The following is a 22,715-nucleotide window of genomic DNA, read 5'->3' as shown; positions in this document are numbered from 1 at the left end:
TCTTATCACTCTGTATATGTAACTATATAAATGCACATCTGACAGCAACTTCTGCGCTAAAATAATATTTTTGCACTGACTAAACTTTTGATTATTGCGTAACTATAACAGTGCAGAGAGAAATGTGAGGAGATAAAGCATATAAGGGAAGGAAAAGAAGCACATCCACAGCTAGACTGTTTTGCGATAAAAAAATCTGAAGATGTTTTCCAGATATTCTGCTTAGTTCTTAGCTAAATAGATAAACAATGACCAAAAAAAGGGCTTTTAGTTTTACTACAAGAGTTTTACCTTCATACTGTAAAAATATTTTCCCAGGACCTTCGTGTTTTGCCTTTGTTTGTTAATATATTTATTTATTCCAGATTCTGCTCTTTAATTCTGCTGTGATCTTCTTTGAAGTCGTGCCCGTGCGCTCTGAGAGCTGTTCTGTCATCAGCTGCAGGTGTTTATAGCAGTTAGCTGTAGTTGTTTCAAGATATTGTGGGGAAAAAATAGAAAATACTGTACAGGGATTGTTGATAGCAGCATGAAAGCAGCAGTTCAATTTGCAGATTTTTAAAAATTGATTATTAAATCACATTTTCTCATGATGCAGCCAAAACTATAATGGACCACATGATGGCAGAATGGGACTGAGTAAACGAGTTATCAATTTTTTTGTGTCCACTCACTGTTACGTGACCATGTGATGTATCTCAAATTACCACATTTTAGCCTCCAAATTACATTTGAACTCTTTCACCCAACAAATATGTACTTTTGTAAAGAACAATAAAAATAGTAGTTTAATTTGTAACATTTTTAAAACTTATTTTAACATTTTTTAATTATTTGGAAACCATAAAACTAAAAATAAAAACATAATGGGTCTTTAATATCTTTAGATAGACCTGACATTATACATGTGAAAACACATTTGCCAGCCACTATATTCGGTACATTATTTCAACTACTAAACACAAATATCTAAGCCAATCACATGGCAGCAACTTAATGCATTTAGATATAACAACATAGTCAAGACGACCTGCTAAATTTCAAAATGTGCATCATAATAGGGAAAAATATTTATTGATTTGATTTAAATGATTTTGAATGAGACTTGGTTGTTGGTTTGAGTATTTCAGGAACTGCAGATCTACTGGGAATTTCAAACACAACCATCTCTAGGCTGTGCAGGGAATGGTTTGAAAAAGAGAATATTCACTGATCAACAGTTCTCTGTGTGAAAAAGGTCCTACCAAAGGGTACCTTAGAAAAGTGTTCAACAAGCGTACGCAAATATTAAATATTGAAACCTGACCTTTGTAACTTTACTTCAGGCTTCAAAAGCAACTTAAGCAGTCTTGTTAAAAACTACTAATATGCTCTAAATAATGAATCATCATCAGAACACATGTTTAATAAGAGTTGAATTTATTGCACTGTAACTTTTTTCTCCTTCTTCACAAAAAGGAATCTCTTTTAATTCTTCTTGTCTCAATAATCACAAATAATTTAACGAAAATCAACGTGGATCCTACAGATTCAGAAAGAGCACACATTACTTATTGACAATTACAAAAGGCATGGTGGTTTATTGTAAACCCATTAATAAGACGTTCACTGACTATGTTCTGATGACAAAAATGGGGGAAAAAAACATTGAAAAAAAAATCAAATAAAACCATTACCAACAAGACAAAAAACAAACAAACATTGTGTTCCTTTTGCTTCCTGTTCTAGTACAACACCTTATTAACACATTGAGGCAATGAAGGCATTCTTGTGGCAAGAAGCACTTCTGTGTACTGTATTTAAACAACTGGAAAGCTCGTCAAAAGTCACAACCACTGGCTTTTGACTCGTCTGACTTTGTTGTCCATGATCTGTCTGATGTAATTCCCAGATTTTTTTTAACAATAATATTTACAGATGTAAAAAACAATCCAAAAACCAAAGCATTTGCTTAAGCAAGAGCAAATGGTACAGAATTATAAATACGTAAAAGTTCACTATCTTACAAAACCTTAAAAAAAAGGCAACAGCTTTTTATAGGAAATACCAAGAGGCGTCAGCTTTCCCTGCAGAGATGGATCTGATATAATATTTACATTGCATTTAGTAATTAATAGTTATCAAATAATTTGCTATAAAAATAAAACTGACTGACTATGGTTTTGTCCTGAAATATAGTTTCCCATTTTTAAATCAGTCACAGGATGTAATGTACCGAATTTCCCAGAGGAAACCACCCGAGATATTAATAAAGTTTTATCTTATCTCTTATCTCTCTTATCTAATGTGCTTTTACTCCCAGGAGGTGGTGGTAATGCAGTTTGCAGCCACCATTGCACATAAATGGAAACTACCAACAACCCGTAAAAATGGAAAAGTCCAGCCATCAAAACTTTCTGTGAGTAATAAACGACAATGATGTCCAGTGCAAAATGGTCCAGGTAAAGCCAGCATTTGACATCTACAGGAAGCGGGAAAATCATCAAAGACCCCAGTCACCCATCACATGGACTCTTCACCCTCCTGCCCTCTGGGATGCGCTACAGGAGCCTCCGGACTAAGACCACCAGGTACCGGAACATCTTCTTCCCCACAGCTGTCAGACTCCTGAACTCTGCCTCCTGACATCTGACCCACGTTAACACATGGACTGGACATACACACACCCACAATGGACAACTGTATATTCATATTCATATTCATAACATACTTCATACCGTGTACACATTACATACATTAACAGACCCATTTCTGTAATATACTTGCATATCTATATTATTGCTAATATATATTGTAATATATCTATATCATGGCTAAAGCACTTCTGGATGGATGCAAACTGCATTTCGTTGCCCTGTACCTGTGACATGTGCAATGACAATAAAGTTGAATTCTATTCTATTCTATTCATTTTAGGGGTTAACCGTTCTGATACAGAATTTTCTTTTTGAGTTGCCATAATAAGACTGGCCTTGTTAAGGCCGTATTTAGAATGACACAGTGCAAAAGTGCAACCTTCTCTGAGAAATGCAGACAAAAATAACACAGAAAGGAAAGAAAAAAAAAGCTCTCACATCGACTTGTAACAGAAAAGTGTAAGCCAAGAAGGAAAGGGAAAACATACAATCTTTTTGTCACAAATGATAAACTGTCTTCAGTGTGAGAGTGTAAAGCTTTCTGTAGGATTTCCAGTATTTTCTTGTAAGCCTTGAAAAGCATAGCTCTTTGCAGATCTTTTACTCAAAGTGACCTTCCTGAATTGATTTTTAACTTCTCACTAGTACCAGAAAAAATACACAATAAAGAACCCTGTTTGACCTCAACACCTGGAATGTCCAAAAAATTCAAAACTATGAAGTAAATCACAAGAAAACGAAAAGCAAAAAAAAGTTAATTCATTTGGTACGACCAGTTATTCGGCGGGTTTTTCTGATTCGCTTGCATGTGCACGTGCTTTATGCTTATGAAGTTTTAACCAGGTGGAGAACTGTTCCCCACAACTAGTGCATTTGTAGGGCTTCTCGCCAGTGTGCATTCTCATGTGTCCTTTTAGGTCGGTTTTGTGACTGAACGCCTTATCACATACGGTGCATTTATACGGTTTTTCACCTGTATGTGTTCTGGTGTGCCTTTTTAAAGTCGTGTTGGTAGCAAATTTTTTCTTGCAGTAGGTACACTTGAAGGGCCTTTCCCCCGTGTGCACTCGCGAATGATTCTTGAAAGCAGAAGAATCCGCAAACTCTTTACCGCACTCGTTGCAAGTGTAAGGCTTCTCACCGGTGTGGATTCTCATGTGCTTCTTCATGTTCACACAGGCGCTGAAGCTTTTCCCGCAGGTGCTGCATTTGTAAGGCTTTTCCCCAGTGTGAACCCTGACGTGCAGGTCGAGATTATAACGTCGGTTGAACCCGTTTCCACAGACGTCGCACTTGAAGGGTTTCTCGGCTGAATGAATCACTAAATGTTTATTTAAATCCCAACTTTCCCGGAACATCTTGCCACAAGTCTCACATTTGAACGTCTTCTCAACTGTGTGGCTCTTCATATGAAATTTGTAGTTTTTGAAGTTGGACATCACTTTGCCACACCGGTCACACTTGTAAGGATCTTCCTCATCTTTGGCATTACCACCATCATTCTGGCTTGATGCTTTTAAGCGTTTTTCACCTTCCCTATGTCTCTTCTTTTGTGTTGGATCAGTACTTCCACTTGATTTTTTGCTCCCATTGTTGTTTCTCTTACTGTGTCTTGCCTCTGTAGTTTGGGTGGATTCCCCACTCTGATCCTTATGTCTTTTCCGTTGTGTTGGGTCGGTACTTCCTCCTGATGTTACGCTCCCATCATTTTGTCTTTTCAGCAGTGCTGCTTCCTTACTACTTGAAGACTTTGCGTCTCTATGTCTATGCTTCTTGTGTTTTGTTAAATCCCTGCTTCTGGTTGATGATGTTCTCTGATGTGTATGTTTCCTACTTGAGGTTGACGTAGTACTTGTAGTCTCATCACCAGGCATCTTATTTGGCGATGTTTCTGTACTTTCGGCCAATGTGGCTTCGTCACTGTTAGAATTCTTACTTTGTGCCATTTCAGTGTTTGAAGGAGAAGCTAGTTTTCCTTCACTCTGCTTCTTTTGTGCTAGGTCAGGACTTGAAATTGAGGATGTGTTCCCCTCAGTGGGTTCTGCCTGAACTGGACTTTCATTTGATGCTACCTGTTCATGGTCACTAGTCTTATTTTGAATTGGCTCAGTACTTTCCATTGATATGTCGTGACATGTAAAGTATGGTGAAGGCTCAGTGACATCATTTGCGTCCCAGTCTTTATGCTTCTCATTTGGCATTAACTGAGAAGTTGTACTTGATGACATTTTTCCATCTTTGGGTTTCCTACTTGCAGCCAAATCAGTACTTCTGCTTGTTTCTTTCTTGCTGCGTTTCTTTCTAGATGCATACTCATCACTTGTAGCTGATGTTTTCTTACCACTGCTTTTTTCATATAGGCTGACAGATGAGCTTGATCCCCCATCGTGACTTGACGTATTTGCCGCTGGCTCACCGTTCCCTTTTAACGGGGGGCTCGTTTGATCGTGTTCCTCATGTGGCGTTACATCGGGGCATCTAGTTTCTGTTGGGCTCTTTGTTAGTGTTTGTTCAGTGCTTTTTGTAGATGTTATGTAGTCACCACTTTGTTTTGTGTTAGTCGTTAGGCCAGCAGTTGCAGTTGACGTTTCATTCCCATCTATATGTTTCTTGTTCTGTGTTGGCTCAGTACTCATAGCTGATGTGGTCTCACTGTTACATCTTACAGTAGGTGTTAACTCAGAATTACTGGTTGATGATGTGTTTTCCATGTTACATCTTCTATCTGATGCTGGCTCATTGCTCTCATTGGTACACACCTGTCCTTCCTCTGTACCACTGTTTGCTGTGCTGCCCACATCATTGTTTTCCTTATCTAACGGCTGCGCTGCTGTAATAGCTGCTGATGTGTCCGTATCGCCTCTTGTTGGTGTTTCACTTCCATAGTTACAAGTTATGTCAGCTTGACTCTCCCCTTCATCTGAGTTGTGACAGAAGAAGTGGTTGTCATCATCTGGAGGTGGTACTGGAGAACTCTCTCTGTCACGTTCCTCTTCATTAGAGACACTGGGTTTGGGATCATTACTTGCTGCATTAGAGACACTGGGTTTGGGATCATTACTTGCTGCAGGATTTGTTTGGTCAGGACCTGAAGGCTGAGACTGATCACTGCGGACACTTTGATCAGTTGAAGCTGAAGTCACCTTAGAAGCAGCGGGCGCCTGCTGCTGTTTGAGCTGCTGTCGTTCCTGACTGATGCACATTTCCTCATGCTCATCTTTAATCCGTGTAATATCAGGCTGAACAGTGGAGTCACTCTGCTGCTGACTCAAAGAAGTATTTGCAAGATCTAGAGGGAGGAAGGAAAGAATGGGACAGTGTTTAAAATACTATTTTTTGGCTTATAGCTGTTAGCTAAAAATGACACTTTCTGTATGTACATTGTTTATTAGTGAGAGAATTTAAAAGCCATGCATCACCTTGAATGTGACAGCATTCATCTCTGTGGCAACCTATAAGGATTAAACTGCCGATAAAAACTGTAACATGCTTTTAAACCGTCCCTTAGTCGTGCTGCAATAGGCTTAGACTGCTGGGGGACTTCCCATGATGCACTGAGCATTTCTGTTTCACTCACCTATCTTCACTCTGAGTGTCTATGTATCACAAATGCATTCAGTCATTAGTAATTATTTGATTTTGGCTGGACATCTAAATGTTGAGGTTTGCATTCTAATACGGTGGGCTCTTTCCCTACAATGTAAAGCGAATTGAGGTGACTTGGTTGTGAATTGGTGCTGCATAAATAAAATCGAATTCAATTTTAAAGTTGTTGTACATTATTAATTATTGTATTGGTTTCTGAAAAAGGAGCAAAAAAAGTTTCATTCTGTAAAAAGCATTTCCAAATAGCATTTCCAGTAGTGCTATAGTCACAAAGACAGAGACCTGTACGTGGGTGTTTAGCGCTAAAGTCTATCTACGGAACTGATAAAAAAAACACAAAAAAAACCAATAATTGTAGTATTCAACTGACCTCAACCTCAATAATCAACCGACTTTCATTTTCAGGATCTAAATTTAAAATTATAGGACTGCCTCTTTAAAATCTACAAAGCACCCAAGTGTAGAGAAACCAGACTCACCACCAAGCACACTAAAAACTATTCTCTGTGAGTTTAAAGACAGAGGCAAAAAATGTAGACGGCAACCCCAATGCAACCTCACCTAAAGGCATTATTTGGCACATCAAAAGTTATTTATCTCCTCATCTGATCCTGTTGACTTGTGCAAATCATTCATCTGTGAACTAAGAAGCAGAACAGGACAAGCCCCGTGCTTGGGAGAGACCGTGCAAATTACAGCTCTAATAATTAATGAGGATGTGTCCTCATCATCATTAACGCCAACTGAGACACATAATAGTAAGACACTGGATACATTTTGTTCTAGCTGTTAAAATGAAACCTGCTGAGAAGTTTGAATGCAAAAATGTACTGATGTGATATGTCACCGAAATTTTGATTAAAAATTGTATCTCGGTATTATATCTAATAAATCCGCTTAGTTGTTTATTACCATTGCTTGCTGAGACACATGTGTTAATGATTGCCTTGTCCATAATTCATTACCCGCTCGACCTTCACGTGACATGAGACGACTTCCCCAAGACATGCATCGAGGAGTTGGCAACACTGCTCCCGATAATCAATCGATTGGTCGTCAGGGTGTCACCGCAGCTTCTCACACTGCGCACGCGCAAACACAAATGTCAGCGAAGAAGACGGCGCAGCACGGCATTGCAGCGTGTGATCTGGACACAAGCGATGGAGGCACAACTTGTAGAACTATGGCAAGCTCATCCGAGCCTTTTCGATGTGGCCTCACAAAATTATCACAACAACCGTGAAAATACAACAACCGTGAAAATAGTTGGATTTACACTGCTGCTCAATCACAGCTGCAATGCTAATGTTTTTCATTAGCAATTTAGCAAAGTTGATGGTGGTGGTGTGCGTGTCTGTGAGAGCGAAAGACAGAAAGGGAGAGCGAGCGACAGAATTTCTGTTATAACCTTCATTTCGCCTCAGAGCATCGGGCCGTATAGTGTGAGACCCTGCATCGTGACCTACGAACATCTAACCCCTGCGAGTCAATCGTACAGTTTGAGCAGGAGCTGAATCGCGCGACTGAAAAAAATCGCACAGTGTAAGCCCAGCATTACACTGATCTTTGGTTCAGCTGAGGATTTGAGGACTTTGTGTCAGCTTTTGTTACATTACCGAGGTACAACATCCAGCTATTAAAAATAAAATAAATTGTGTAATTCAGTAGAAACCAAATAGTACGTTATACCTGTCAAACTGGTTTGACCACACAGTGATCCTGGCACAATTAAGAAATGAATATCCAAGGACTGATTCATTTTAACCAGTTATCGTTTCAGACATAACATGACTCTTTACTGAGGAGCAAGGTAATCTGACCGACCTTTATTCTGCAACTTTATCTCCGGTGTGAACACCGTATCCAGCAGTCTGCGTTGACGTGCGATTTCTGACTCGTACTCTTCTACTCTCTTTTCAAACGCTCCCAGTATTTCTTGGGCAGCCGCTGTTAGTCGATCACAGACAAACTTACGCATGCTTTGAACGGGATACATTGTTACATCTAAAATGTACACGCTTTGACTTCGAAGCTGCCTAAACTTGCGCACTTTTCTTTTAACTTCCGCAAGTGATACTGGGCGATACACACATCCTGTACCCGCTCACTACCACCACCTACTGTCCGGCGTGCTAAAGGCATGCATACATGCATATGTCACACGTGTTTCAAATAGTCATAGAATTTTTAATATTAAGAAAAACCATTTAAAAAAATAACTCGAGTAAATACAAAATGCAGTTTTGGAATGATGATTTCATTTTGTAAGGGAAAAAAACTACAAACTTGCTCTCTACAAACTCTACAAACCTGGCCCTATGTCAAAAACAAATTGCCCACACTGCTGACCACAAAAAAACACACAGAGTGATCTCATATTTCCTCCCAAAAACCCCTGAACACTGTTTTATGTACTTGTGAAATTCTTTCTGTGGAACTGTAAAGAGTACTATGATCAATATTTACATATATAAAGCGATACAGTGGTTGCTTTAATTAAATAGTTTGAAAGAAAGATAATAATTAAATGCATGAGTTTCTCTTTCCAGTATTACATAATATGATATGCTATTATATTATATGATATACTACAGTATTGTATGGACTGGCCACGTTGATTGCTATGGAATTAAAACACGATGCTTTGATGTTTTTTAAGTGCATAAAGGGAAGCATAGGTTAAGTTGTTATAGGTGCACAGATGCTAAAAACAGATCATTTTGTGGGTCATAAGAACCTTGAAGGACCTAAGATATATCTGCGGGTCAAGTATGGTTGATCACTGAGCTTGTAGGACAAATTGGTAGACAGAGAAAGAAATACTAATACAAAGATTTTGTATATTATAGCTCCTCAAACCAATTCCTGTTGCTGTGAGGAACAATTTGATGTTATGGAAAGATAACAGTGCTGTGGTGAGTGAAATAAAAATGCAAAACACACACAGGGATATAGTCAAACTGAGCATTTAGTGTAACATTACATAGATATACAATAATTTCAGGCCAACAAATACTGCAAAGAACAAAATAAACACAAAACACCAAAGACTTTCAGACTGCATAGATGGCTCTTAGGATTCTTTTTGGTATCTAAATATCTATAAATGCAGATGAATACAGTAAAACAAGTTAAAACAAGTTAGCCTAAAATACTGACTGGGCAATGCTACCTTTATTGTCTATTGTTACTTCAATAAATCAATCCCCTTAACTAATTTTAAACAGCAACTATTAACTTCCTTCATTAGTTAAACAACACGCAAGTTTGATAAAGACATAAACATGTTGTACATTTAGATCCAGCATCATGTATCTTAACTGTTTTTCTCTACAGTACACGTTACAAGAGGTTAGCTAAAATCAGCCCTTGCTATGTGCTATATATATATATGTAATAGTGTATACTGGCGTGCAAATTTACTAAGTGAAAAGAAGAGAAGAAGAAGAGAAGAGAAAAGCTAAAAAAAAAGAAAAAAAGAAAAGCAAACAATACTGTAACTTCTGTAAGTATTTCAGTTTTGTTGTTTCTACCATTTGTTAACAGGGAAACTGTAACGCTGATAAGTAAAAGGCTTCACTGTGTTACCATAAAGTAGAAACATTCACCTGTAACCTAATGAATGCTAGGCTGGCCTGAGGTATGTAGAGCAGCCTCAGAACAAAAACAATAAAGGCAGATATAAATATGTTGTAATTAACAAATTCATGTTGAGGGTTTCAGTGCTTTCAAAAGTTCCACAAAGCATCTCATTCACAATTACAGCAGAAATACACTGAGAGACAGCCTGCTGTACTGCATTTCCTTTTAAATGATATAATGGATCAATAATCAGGAGCAATAAGCTAAACAGTTACTTTTTGTAAAGAGAAACACCAAACATTGTCTGGCTCTAACTGCTAAACTTTTAACTGGGAACATTTCAATCCAATCACCTTGTGTCACACTGAACTGTGCACATTTTTGCTCCTCGCTAAACAAAATAAAATATCTCCAAACATCAGCTGGAGTTGTATGAAATTGCGATGGGTATTTCGCAACACTGTTACTAGATACTTTTACTTTTGGACTTTAACAAACAACACCAACACAAAAAAAGCAATGAAGTTACAAAACAAATATTCATGAGCTCTCGAAAAGAAGACGTACAGTTGCATACGAACATTCAGGCACACAGAGAAAAATGGCGTATACTGTTACAATTAGAGATATTTTATTTAATACAGACACTGTGGGGTGTGCATGTCTTCTTCTAAAGGCAGGAACTCTAGGCCTTCGAAGCCAGCCGAAGCAGCAAGTGGTATTAGTTTGCCAGCTGAAATTTGACCAGCTGACAAATACTGTGAACAGACTTGTAAAAAGAATTTATATGATGCAAGAGATGGATATAAAGACATGAAGGCACTTCAAGCATGAAAATCTACTATTCCAAACCCTTATGTGTTTGAAAAGGAGCTGCAGGAAGGTTTTGCTGACACGTGAGTGAATGAGCATCATGCATCACTGAGACCTAAAATGCCAACATGGTCCTGACGTACACCCTCATAACAAAAGTCGACATCAACAGTCATGTGGTGACTGGGTCAAGAAATCAAAACTGGGGTTTTGTAGCTACAGTTAGGGCTGTGCGATATGACCAAAATCTCATATCCCGATATAAGAATTCTATCGTCGATAACGATATAAATCACAAAAATGTAACATTTTCTGTAAATTCTGTGAATCTCGGGCAGCTCATCTTGGTGTTTCCAGCTGCGCTTCATGTAGCTGGAGTCGAGTGTTTTAACCGATGCATAAAACTACACATTTTTAGACATAAGTTGTAACGGCTGCCGTTTTCTTTGTGAGTATTTATTACACGGCGTGCTGCGGGGAAAAGCCTGTTCTAACGTTTGAGTCTAAGGTCTATTTTTTAGCACCTGGCGACTCTTTTTTTACTTCTCATCCGTAAACAATCTGCTCTTTCACGTGATTCAGTTTATTTTGAAAAGTCTCAACAGGATCTTGAGCTTTATTGTGAAAGGTTTATGTGGAACATAAACAAGCAGACACGTGATGCTGTTACCGTCGTTGTTGCTAACCACAACGCATAAAAACAGGAGCTTGTCCTTCCGTAGTGTGGTTAGAGAACTCTAAGAAATTAATATAGCCACTACAGTGACCATCAAAAACGATGAAAAAATATTGCCGTAAACAGTTTATTTTGCGACACCACGAAACAAACGATAGCGTAAAATGAAACGATAGACGTTTTTATATCGTCATCTGATATATATCAGATGACGATATAAAACAGGTTATATCGAACAGCCCTAGCTACAGTCACCAAAGACGTATTTGGAGACAAGGAGGAGCAGCTTTTCATATATCAGACCCCACAATCAATCTGCAAGGCAGAGCGGGGGAAAACAAATCATAAATCCCTTTTACAGTCCCCTCTAAAAATCCGCTGTGGCTACGCCTTGTGTCAATGAAGCAGCCGAATGTAGTTTTCTATAAGTGGGACTTTTCCATCTGTGCTCAACGAATGAGTGTGCCATGACCAGTGTTGGGGAGTAACGGAATACATGTACCGCCGTTACGTATTTAAAATACAAAATATGAGTAACTGTATTCCGTTACAGTTACCGTTTAAAAAGGTGGTATTTAGAATACAGTTACTTTGTTGAAATAAATGGATTACACGGCGGTACTTCCCTGTTTCATATTGTCGCGGGTCAGGACTGTTTGGGTTTTGTTTGACAGCTACGTTCTGTTGTTCCAGGTGGCAGCGTTACGGTTGCTATGGTTACAGGGTGACGCTCTCTCTCTGCGTGTTTCCTGGGTGAGAGAGGTCTTTTTGTTGTTGTTGTGCTAAGCTAATAGGCAGAATGCTACCGGTATAGCTCTAAAGAATGTAGCATCATAGGCAGTGTAGTCCGTGCTGCAGAGAGAATGGACTGCCATACACGTTATGTGTCTGTGAGCGAGGGAGGGAGAAAAAGGAAAAGTACGAGCTGTCAACGAGCAAAAACGGGAGCTGGAAGCATGTAAATATAATAATAACCACTGCAGCCAAGAAGAGTGCCTGACGAGCCCAGTTGTAAGTAAGCTATTAAGACTCGACTGTACACCGTGTTCGTATTTTCCTCCAAAAACAATAAGTTCCGTTGGAGCAGCCTTTCAACGCCTCTCTCTGTCTCTCGCTAGCAAAGTTGACCCAGACAACAAAGTAAAGCTATTTTTCGGCTACGAGCCCGACACAGACCCCAACGTATTAGCCAGAGGTCCCTTTACTACGGTTCAGAGCCGCGGACCTTCAGTAACAGTAATAAATCACAGCAATAGTACATTCATGTAGTTGTAAACAGCATGATAATATATTAAGTAATCCAAAGTATTCAGAATACGTTACTCTCATTGAGTAACGTAACGGAACACGTTACAGAATACATTTTGGGACATGTATTCTGTAATCTGTAATGGAATACATTTTAAAAGTAACCTTCCCAACACTGGCCATGACCCATTTGTGCCCACAGCTGATGGTTCTGCCTTATTTGTGTATCCCCTAAACAGGTTAATGCTTTTTAAAAAGTCCTAACACTTATTATCAAATGTAAGCATTGAAGTATAAGACTGAGGTGTAATTAAATATTAGTGGTTTGTTTTAGTCTTGAAGTGAAAAACTGAAACTCTATATTGTATCTATATTTGCATATACAAACACTTAGTCGAACGAATGCAGCCTTAGATACCGTATCAAGCTCGATGCATAAAAGAATCATTTCACATAATTGCTGCACACAAAAATTATAAAATGCAGATTTTTCGTGTGCTGTTTCTTTTACATATAGTCTGGCAAACGTCTGGCTTCACACATGGACTTACAAGATAGCTGCATTTGAAATGTCACATATTTTGCAAGAATACGGTTGCTCGCCCGTGTGTTTTTTTCATGTGAACCAACAGAGTAGAACGACTCCTGAGACATTTCCCGCATGTTTTGCACGAAAAGGGCTTCTCGCCTGTGTGGATTCTGACATGAGCATCCAGTATTGACTTCTGATTAAATCTTTTACCACAAATGTTACAAGAAAATGGCTTCTCGCCCGTGTGAGTTCTTTTATGGACGTTCAGTATTGACGTCTGGTTAAATCTCTTTCCGCAAATGTTGCAAGAATACGGCCTCTCACCTGTGTGGATTCGTTTATGAACGTTCAGTATGGATGTCTGATTGAATCTTTTACCACAGATCTTGCAAGAATATGGCCTCACGCCCGTGTGGATTCGCAGGTGTCTGATTAATTTGGAATTAAATGGAAATGTTTTTCCACAAGTGTCACATTTGAAAGACTTTTTGCTTGCGTGTGTTTTACAGTAATTAATCAACATTGCAGGATTATGTATATGATAGCCTTTGTGACTTATCTTCTGTGGTTTTGTCTCTGCATTTCCAATTGACTTACAATCCTCAGGCTCGTCTTCTTTGTCAGGGCTTTTAGATAAATAGGAACTGTGAGAAAAGAGCTGGTGGTTGGTATTTAGCTCTGCTTCCTCTGAGGTTTTAATAGATATTTTGACTAAGGACTGTTTTTCTGTTGCACTTACTAATTCACTCGGATTCAATCTCAAAGTCTGATCTTCAGCGTTGTCACCTTTCTCATAAGTAAGAGGCACAATGCAAGTATCAGTCTCCTGCTTCAGTACAAGATGCTCTCTGTCCTGACTAGTGCAGAGTTCCTCTTTAACCTCTTGATCCAACCTGGGGTTCCTCTCCTGGAAAATGGGCTGCTGGTCAGAGGCAAGAACCTCCTCCTCTTTACAGGCAAGCTGATGTGGGAGCTCTGGAGGGATAAGTCAAACAAACATACAAACAAAAAGTTACACACTGACAGAAACTACACAGATTTTGCTACCCACCTAAAAAGTTCATAAATATTCCAAATACTGGTGTGTGTAATCCAATGTCAGTAACAGAAAAAAGTAAAATAAAGAAAACTACCCAATAAAACACGTTTGAGGTGGAAGGGATTTGAAACAAATAAATGGCATTGTAGTTGCCGCTCAATTTCATGTTTCCAAATCTGATATTTTAAACATTGTTGTAGAATAAATTTCAGATTTTCTTCCGTTTTGACTGATCAAAAAAACTAAAACATTTAAGAATAGAAAAAAATGCTTAGCAAACACCGACTCCCAGTTTTTCTCTCACACTGACAAAGATTATAGACAGAGGTCGGTTCGACACGTGCTGTGGTAATAGACGCACGTCCATATTCCCATCCTCACAACCCTGTTGGGATAAAGAAAACAAACTAATAGGACTTTAAACGAACATGATCTAATATAAGTCTAAAGCCTCCATTATTTAACTGCAAATTATATCAAACGTGTAATTAAGGTGTTGCGGACCTATCCTGGGTAACTTCACCGCAGGTTTCCAGGCGATGTCCAGCAGCCTGCGCTGACGGCTGATCTCTTCTTCGTACTCGAGGATAGTTTTTTCAAAAGCGCTGAATATTTCTTCAGCAGCTAGTCGCTCGTTGAAAAACTGTCTAAAATGCTGAACTGAAGGCATTATTGCCTTGTTATACATATACTGTTCCCACGCACAAGTCGATGTTTACGCCACCAGCCCAGTTTCTGTTTACTTCCGCTCGGTGTCACACTAGAAGATCCGGTGTCGTGCCAAACTAGGTATCCCCGACAGAATTTGTTTCCCCTGCGTCGGGAGCACACGCTGGACTGTCCAAATCAAGGACAAACAGGATCCCACATTGTTGATTTTTAGTTTACAAACACTTCTTATAATGACTAACTACTCCTGACATTTTTGACATGTTAGCTCGTTATACAACGAAGTTATAGTGGGATACAAATAATATCAGGCTGATCCTGCCACAATTTGTTCCCCCTGTGTAAATCACACACAAACAGTATCCCACATTGCTGATTTTTCGTTCACAAACACTTCTTATTATGACGCATTACTCCTGAAACTTTGGAGGATTTAGCTCTTTATATAGTAAAGTTACAGGAGAATAAAAATATAAAAATAGTTATCCCACCTGAAAATAATCCCACCTGACACCCGTGAGCAATAAATATATAATTTTCTGTTGTAACCCTCAAACTGAATGGTAATGTAACGATACTAATTTTTCACAAAATGAAAACATCAGTACTTCTTGCGTGCTCCCAGCACAGGGGAAACAAATTCTGTCGGGGATACCTACTTTGGCACAACACCGGCTTTGGAAGCGAGTTCACCCTTTCATTCCTCTCCCTCCTAGTAGTTGATCTATTCCAGTCGCTTTCACTGGGACTTTTAGTTATTTTTCTCTGCGCTGCTGTAATTATACTACGTATCTTTAAGACTTGGCATGAGGTAGTTTCGTTAAAATGTAACGGCGGAGATGCCTGAGCATCCACTCAAAGCAAATGTCTCATCAGTAGTGCTCTTTCTGAGCACGAATACTGCTGCTGTCTGATTGTCACTGATCTTCTCACTTTCCACGTTACTTCCACTGGCTCGTACAGTGTTCCGACACTGAAAGTCAGGCAGCTCTTCGTTCCGCCTTTACTTGTTGCCTTTTCATTTAGCAAGAAGGCTGTGCCTCTACTATCTATGATCTTACTCCGCTTTTGGTATATAGTCTACTTTAAATATGACCAATATTCGTAGTACTAAAAGTCATTTCAAAGACTTGTGAAAGTCTTAACACAAAGCCCGTTCCTCTGCTTCAAGGGGGGAGTATTTCGGGACGGAACTACGTCCTGCAGCAAAAGCTAACTTACGCTAAGCTATGAGGGGTAGTTGCTGTGGTGAAGGGGGATACGAGATAAACAAAGATAAAACTGTTACGTTTGGTTTTAGGTCGGATCTGGTTTCATCTCGGTTTCGGTATATGTTTGGTAACTTCCACAGAATCTAAATGGGTGCACACTACTGTGCCATTTGTAGACAAACAACATTCAACGGGAAGGGACACATTTTCGGAAAAACTCATCAAAGTCGACTCAGAGTGGTTCTACTTAAATTCACAGAAAAGGTATGCAGATCATAGATTTTTTTTTTTAACTGATATTTGATATTGGGAGTAGTCTGTGTTTTGTGCAGCATGATCTGACCCTGGTAGAAGTGATGGAGGCAAACTGTTGTTAAAATCTTAGATTGAACTGTTTTCCTTCCGAGTAACATTAAAAAGTATGATTCCCAAGTTGTGTAGCGAAATATTGTGAGTCCATTATCTTCTTTATTATATGTATATGATTTTAAGTCTACAGAACGGCCACCATGAGGTGCGTCGTATTCACAATAATCATAATACCACCAGCACGCCACGCGTAATGTGCCCTGCTTCTGAGATCATCCTTTCATATCTAATGCACGATACAACTTAAATAACTTTAAAGCATCATCATCATCATCATCATCATCATCATCATCATCATTATTATTATTATTATTATTATATTTTTCTGATTGTGTATTATATATTTTAACCATTTGTTTTTACTCGATATACAACATCTGTATATATCATTATGATATTACTGTTATATTTCTTTGAAATCGGACAGTAATATAGTCTGATTTATTATCATGTATATTACACGTATATTTTTCTTTATCAGTAAGGATTCAGACTCGTTCCCTAAAACAATTTATTTGACCAAATTTTTAAACAGTTCATTTATATATGTCCTCAAATACTGTAATGTACATACTTGCATAGTATGTCTTTGCATGTCAGTAATTTTGGTCTATTTCGTTTGTATGTACACTGTAGTTGGAGATTTGCACATGTTAGTAGCAGTTGTTTGGGGATTTTCTTGTTATATATTCCTGTCCCTTTTTTTTACCAGTGAAAATCCTCATTATAAAGTTGTTTTCAAGTCTTTTAGAGTTTTATCACATTATCTTGTATTTAGCCAATGCAGCCTTGATCTAAAACAACACAAAATCGACAGATAAACACTGACATACTGCCATTAGTAAATGTCATCTTATTTAGAGATGGCAGTCAACAAGGCCAATCTGAGCTGTTTAAATGTCCTCTGTGAACTACTGTTAGCTTTTCCTGAATCAGCTCTTTTATTTCTTTTGTTTTGTAAACATATATATAAATATATAACCCTATATAATTCAACAGTAATTCAACAAACTACACTCTCCAAACTGATTATATATATTTTTTAATTTGTATTTTTTAATTTGAATAATAATAAAAAGTAATATTCAAATACAACAGTAGAGTTGTGTGAAACTGTTTTAGCTCCAATCAGAGTCTAACTTTGTCAGTTTTCTATGTCTGTTTCATCCACTGTCTCCCAGGTGAAGGAAGCTCGCCGAACACTTAAGAAACCCCAAGTAGAAAAGTTTGATTGCACCCAGCACAAGCAGACATTCTGGTGCTACTGCTGTGGGTGTGAAATTGAGAAAAACGTTACAGACGGCAACATGACTGTCCTTCATGGAGGCCTGTTAGAACACATGGCCACGTGAGTCTTACTTATAAGGTTTTATTCACTGTATTTTGTTTTGTCTGGAACCATTTTGATTGCCTTTGATTGCTCAGATTGCTTCAATTTCCTTTGCTGTTTTAAAGCAATCCATGTCTGGAAAAGTGTTTTAACACAGTTTTAAAAAACTGTTTGTTTTTTTCATACAAACTGCATTTAAATGCGTATTACTTAACTGGCTGTGTATACACATGCTGTTGTAAAGAAGAAGGATAGGGTTAGTTGCTTACGTGTGATGAAACAGGAAAGATCCTTAAGTGACTGATAAGACACAATCAGGAAGAAAACGCTGACGCCTGAATTACTGTTTCCATTTCTTCCTGTTTATGTGCCAACTTGCAAGTTGACTTTTTAAAATATCTTTAAGATGTTTCCCAAACCTACACATGCAACAAAAATATGTAATATGTCCAGAGGTCACCAAGACCCATTTGACCACGAAACATACATTTCTCAAACATTTGCTGAATGAATATAGTACAGCTGCTTTATTTTTTCATATAAATTTATATGAGAGTGTATTTAAAGTTTTTCAACTATATTTTATTTCAGCCCAGAACACAGGAAGAATACACACAAGTTCTGGTGGGACAATAAAGCGGACCCGAAGTTTAGAGACAAAGTCATCGTCACAGAAGAGGAAACGGAAAGGTAGACCTACTGAGCCAAAAGTATTCAGACATTATTAAAGTTTGTTTGTAAAATTAAATGTATCTGCATTGACTGTTCTGTATTTTTCTTTAGGTTTAAAGTTGAGGTGGCAAAGGCATTGGAATCATTTGTGGAGAAGGAGGATGAATACATTAAACAGGTTTTGCAACATTGTTTTTAAATGAACTACATATAGCATTCTGTTTTTGGAGTAGTGAAGAACAGTATTGATAAATGCTAATATAGTTGCATATATAGAGGTGTTTTAAATTTTCAGTTCGATTTATTGCTGAATTATCCAGCATCTCAACATCTGAAAGTCAGCTCTGAAATGCAGATGTAGTTACTTAGAGACTGTTTTCATCCATAGAGTCATTTTTTTTTAGCATTATTAGTGTTTTAAGGAATGGTACATTATCCAGGTTTGAAACCTTTTGTTGGTAATTATTTTTTGTTTTCTCTCTTTTTTTGTGACTGCAGCATGCTGAGCATATACGAGCCCAGGAAAAGCATCGCCAGGAGGTCTTACAGTCGCTTTTAGAGGTTTGTTTTCCAACGATGCTGTGGCAGTATCCATCACTGTGGCATTAACTGTTGTTTGTTGGCATGTAAGATTGCAAATTCCAGCATTCTTCAGCTAAATATTTGTAGGCTCCTGTTTAACTCTTAAAGAATAGTGTGGCTGGTTATCCTTTTGGTGTAAGAAGAAGGGCACGAGGTTTATGTTAACATTTTGGGTAATGTTGTGTGTAAGGATTGTGATGATAAAAGCTGAGATGAAACATGATTAGATGTCAGACTTCCTCTGTGAACCACTGTTGGCTTTTCCTGAATCAATATCAGCGTGATGCAGAGCCTGAGTTGTTAAACGGACCCAACGGCACAGACTCATCTGTAGAGAACTCTGTCAGGTAAACCATTGTCCCATCTGCAACACTGTAGCTATTCTACACTCTCATCAGTCTCACTTCAAATGACTTGTGTTTTTGTTTGGGGATCACCTTATCCTTTGGGCAACAGCTCACAGTTTATGTGTCAAGGATCAGACCAGCAGGCGGGGAGCAGCTTTGTCGACTCGATGGGTGAAATGCCGTGGACTCCAGCAGGACACGGCCTGACATTCATAGGTTATCAGGTAGACTGGCAGCCTTTATTCAAAAAGTATTCACTCATCTATATATATATATATATATATATATATATATATATATATATATATGCAATGTTATCTTAGCATACAAATGCAATGACCTCACATGAACGCTTTTTTTCTCTCATACAGGATTCATCGAACAGTGGAAACGTTCATACAGGTACTGTGATGTATGACTTGAGGTGGCGGTGAAAAAAATATATATATGTGGTTGTGCAAAACAACTGCTTTTGAGAGTTACGCAGAACTTTTACTGTTCCTGCTATTTATAAAATTAATACATATAAATTCAGTATATATACTCACTGGGAACATCATTAGATTCTTCTTGCTAGTACCTTAATTCCTGGTAGCATAGATTCAACAAGGTACTGGAAAGATTACTCAGACATTTTTGTCCATATTGACATGATATCTTGTGATCTTGTCCCCAAACTTGTACATCAAACATCTGCTTAGTCATATTGCATGATGAATTAAAAATAAGTGCTTAATGATGTTGACCTGACTGCATTGTGTATCAGTGGACAAACCTTGGTTTCTGTTAAGCTAAAACATTGTTTACTGGTTTCCTGTTGTGTTTTTTAACCTTTCTGAAGCTTCTGCATGAAACTATTTTGTTTGCTTGATGAAACATTTTATCCTGTGTGTGCTGTAGGTGCTGTCCCTCCTTGGCTCCAAGATGATCCTGTAGAAGGGACCTCCAGAACTGCTGCAGAGCCAGAGATTGGCCCATCACTCCACGAGTTCCTCAAACATAGTAAGGACGATGCTATCATCAAATGACATGTAGCAGTGTCAAGCATTTGTTGTGTCACTGTCATTTATAAGTAGCATTTTCGTAAACACTAGAGCTGCAATCATAAAGCTGCTGTTGCTGGAGTTAGTGTGAGGAATTAAAAATAACATATCCACATAGACTTGTATAAAACCAGTTAAAAAATCTGCCTGTAATGGGAGTATAATGACATCTTTCTTTTGCCAGAGGAGCAAGAGAAGCTGAGGAAGCTTCCTCCGAACAGAGTGGGGGCCAACTTCGATCATAGCTCACATACAGACGCCAACTGGCTTCCTTCCTTTGGTAGAGTGTGGAACAGCGGTCGACGCTGGCAGTCCAGGTTAGTTGACAAAGCTCTTCATTGCACCTGGTTTCCATATATGGTGTTTTGGGACATGTTTGGGCAGAGGAATGACTACAGAGACAGGAGAATGTGTCTAAAATCTATGGTACCAACGGTGTTTATATTTGTGTTAAATTTGCTTTCATGGGGATGAAATCATGCTATCACTTTTTAAATGTTAAAGATCTCATCAACACAAGGGAAATAAAGCCCACCTGATTAGATTCATACAGAAGATCAACATATTGTTTAATATCCACCAGATTCTTGTCTGCAAGATGCTGATGCGTTAAACGTTTTAAAGTATGACAGTCACATGCCAAAATGACCGGTGATGTAGGAAAAGCTGACCTTCAGTGGATTATCATTGGTGTACTGTAGAAGATGACTTGAATCTTCTACAGTACGCCATTTACTGCAAGTCAGACAATACTAAGTTTTGTTTCTGCATTTTTTATTTAGTGTGTAATTTTGTATTTTATCACCTGGAAACTCAGGAAAGCTGCAAAAAAGCCTGAAACAGTTTAGCACTTTACTGCTGAGCCACATTTGTCCATATAGTTTTTTTTTTTGTTGTCCCTGTTGTTTGAGATTCAACTCAAGTAAACTAGCTTCTCTTGTCAGTGCATGTGAATATGTTTTTGTTTTTCCCACAACAGGCACCAGTTCAGGCAAGAGGAAGGGCAGAAGCACAGACAGAAGAGGAGGAGGGAACATGGCACAGAAGGGTCAAAGAAGATAAAAACAACTGATCAGCTGAACACTTAAAATTTAGCATGGCGTGTGAGAATAGAGAAGTGATAGTAATGTATATAGTGTGTGACTTGTTATTTATGGTTATAATGAGTGTTTAAGGAGCTGGACTGGAAATGTTTAGGTTGATAAGACACCTGTACATGCATGGCAGTACATGTAATTGTATTCAAACATCTTTTCAAAAACCCAAATTTCAAGTATTGCTGTAAAGACATTAATTTTGTATTATAAGTATTGGCTATTCTTTATTAAAGAAAAGTAAGCTCTGTTTTTTTTAAAAATAAAAAATAAAAAAAATAATCTGCATGTTGCACTTATAGTATAGGTCAGGACATTCAAACCAACTGGTGCTTATTTAATCAACTGTAAAGACTTTTATCAAGTCCTGGTTTCTGATCAGCAGTTTGCTTATGCTTAGATCTGAGGGCAATACGACTGTTACAGCAAGTAAACAGAAGGGGGCGCAAGGAGCTAAACTAAAAAGCACCTTTGTGTGCCAAGATGAAGCTAACACAGGCATGGTGCAGTTTGTCATTTTTAATGATAAGGTTCTTTTCTGTCTTTATGTGACAGGAAAACGTATGTGATTGAATACTACTGTGCTTTTTGAAGCAATGCAACCGTGAAAAATAATACACATAATAATAACAGCTGTTTTTACCAAATAATAAGGTTTCATTTCCTTTTTCAGAGAATGAATTACTGGAAAATGTTTGCAGACACTGCATGCAAATCTTGTCGCTTTTGGATAAATGTCTTTTAAAAAAAATCTGTCATGACTCCACCTTTGTGGTCCCACAGCCAAAACTAAAAATAATCATGCACCAAAAGTATTCTGTTAATGGGAAACTTCAAAAAGAAGTGGAACAAATGATTGATACAGCAGCACTTCCTCTTGCAATGCATTATGAATACACCAATGATAAATATCACCTTTATTAACGCAACTCATAACATGAGTTGTTATGTGGTTACCACCATAATACCCATCAAGTGTACGCTGGATCTGAGAGTAATATATGAACAATAAGACATCTCTATTGTGTGCCTGTGCATGAAGTTCAGATAACTTTTAAAGAACATAGGGACGCTGATATGATACTCGGAAAAGGACATTTTCTCTTTGCCATGCACAAAGGGGAGTAATCTACTTTTCCTCAACACATGTGATTATGTGGTACACGTTTTTAAACTCGTGCATTAATTATTTTTTGACAGATTAGAATTGTGTGGTAATTCAAATAAGAACAAATGACTCATTGACTGATTTAGTAATTTTGAGTT

The 22,715-nt window shown here is 38.1% G+C and overlaps 2 protein-coding genes and 1 pseudogene across 5 annotated transcripts; 1 reads left to right on the top strand and 2 right to left on the bottom strand.

Annotated features, from left to right (window-relative positions):
* Positions 1-864: 864 nt before the first annotated feature.
* Positions 865-8,361, bottom strand: LOC146506439 (uncharacterized). 3 transcript variants are annotated; one of them, XM_085181050.1, is made up of 2 exons: positions 7,208-8,185; positions 865-5,925 (listed from the first exon to the last, which is right to left on the bottom strand). In XM_085181050.1, the coding sequence occupies exons 1-2, from the start codon at positions 7,248-7,250 to the stop codon at positions 3,413-3,415; spliced, it is 2,556 nt and encodes an 851-aa protein (XP_085037176.1). In that variant the 5' UTR covers positions 7,251-8,185; the 3' UTR covers positions 865-3,412. The 3 variants fall into 3 exon arrangements, with proteins under 3 accessions (XP_085037176.1, XP_085037177.1, XP_085037175.1); XM_085181051.1 differs by having other exon boundaries at positions 867-5,925; positions 6,056-8,185; XM_085181049.1 differs by having other exon boundaries at positions 868-5,925; positions 8,067-8,361.
* A 4,370-nt stretch (positions 8,362-12,731) lies between these two features.
* On the bottom strand, positions 12,732-15,479 carry LOC146506438 (uncharacterized; annotated as a pseudogene). The gene is made up of 2 exons (XR_014877326.1): positions 14,637-15,479; positions 12,732-14,068 (listed from the first exon to the last, which is right to left on the bottom strand). The product of XR_014877326.1 is annotated as an uncharacterized LOC146506438 (transcript).
* A 375-nt stretch (positions 15,480-15,854) lies between these two features.
* Positions 15,855-21,731, top strand: cenatac (centrosomal AT-AC splicing factor). Its single transcript, XM_085181061.1, has 11 exons — positions 15,855-16,276; positions 17,563-17,729; positions 18,303-18,401; positions 18,495-18,561; positions 18,882-18,944; positions 19,245-19,312; positions 19,422-19,536; positions 19,684-19,714; positions 20,213-20,314; positions 20,540-20,672; positions 21,335-21,731. Exons 1-11 carry the CDS (start codon positions 16,160-16,162, stop codon positions 21,441-21,443), a joined length of 1,071 nt encoding a protein of 356 aa, XP_085037187.1. The 5' UTR covers positions 15,855-16,159; the 3' UTR covers positions 21,444-21,731.
* The last annotated feature ends 984 nt before the right edge of the window (positions 21,732-22,715 follow it).

The sequence above is a fragment of the Neolamprologus multifasciatus genome, chromosome 12 (assembly GCF_963576455.1).
Source record: "Neolamprologus multifasciatus chromosome 12, fNeoMul1.2, whole genome shotgun sequence".
Taxonomy (NCBI): domain Eukaryota; kingdom Metazoa; phylum Chordata; class Actinopteri; order Cichliformes; family Cichlidae; genus Neolamprologus; species Neolamprologus multifasciatus.
Note: the sequence above shows the minus strand (reverse complement) of the source record. Positions and strands in the feature narration are given on the sequence as shown.

Bases quoted from the DNA above. Each gene is read 5' to 3' on its own strand.
- cenatac (XM_085181061.1), top strand. From the start codon at position 16,160: ATGGGTGCACACTACTGTGCCATTTGTAGACAAACAACATTCAACGGG. The intron at 16,277-17,562 runs GTATGCAGATCA...ACTGTCTCCCAG, and splicing joins TACTTAAATTCACAGAAAAG to GTGAAGGAAGCTCGCCGAAC. The intron at 19,313-19,421 runs GTAAACCATTGT...TTTGGGCAACAG, and splicing joins TCTGTAGAGAACTCTGTCAG to CTCACAGTTTATGTGTCAAG.
- LOC146506439 (XM_085181049.1), bottom strand. From the start codon at position 8,238: ATGTATCCCGTTCAAAGCATGCGTAAGTTTGTCTGTGATCGACTAACA. The intron at 5,926-8,066 runs GTCGGTCAGATT...TCCTCCCTCTAG, and splicing joins GATAAAGTTGCAGAATAAAG to ATCTTGCAAATACTTCTTTG.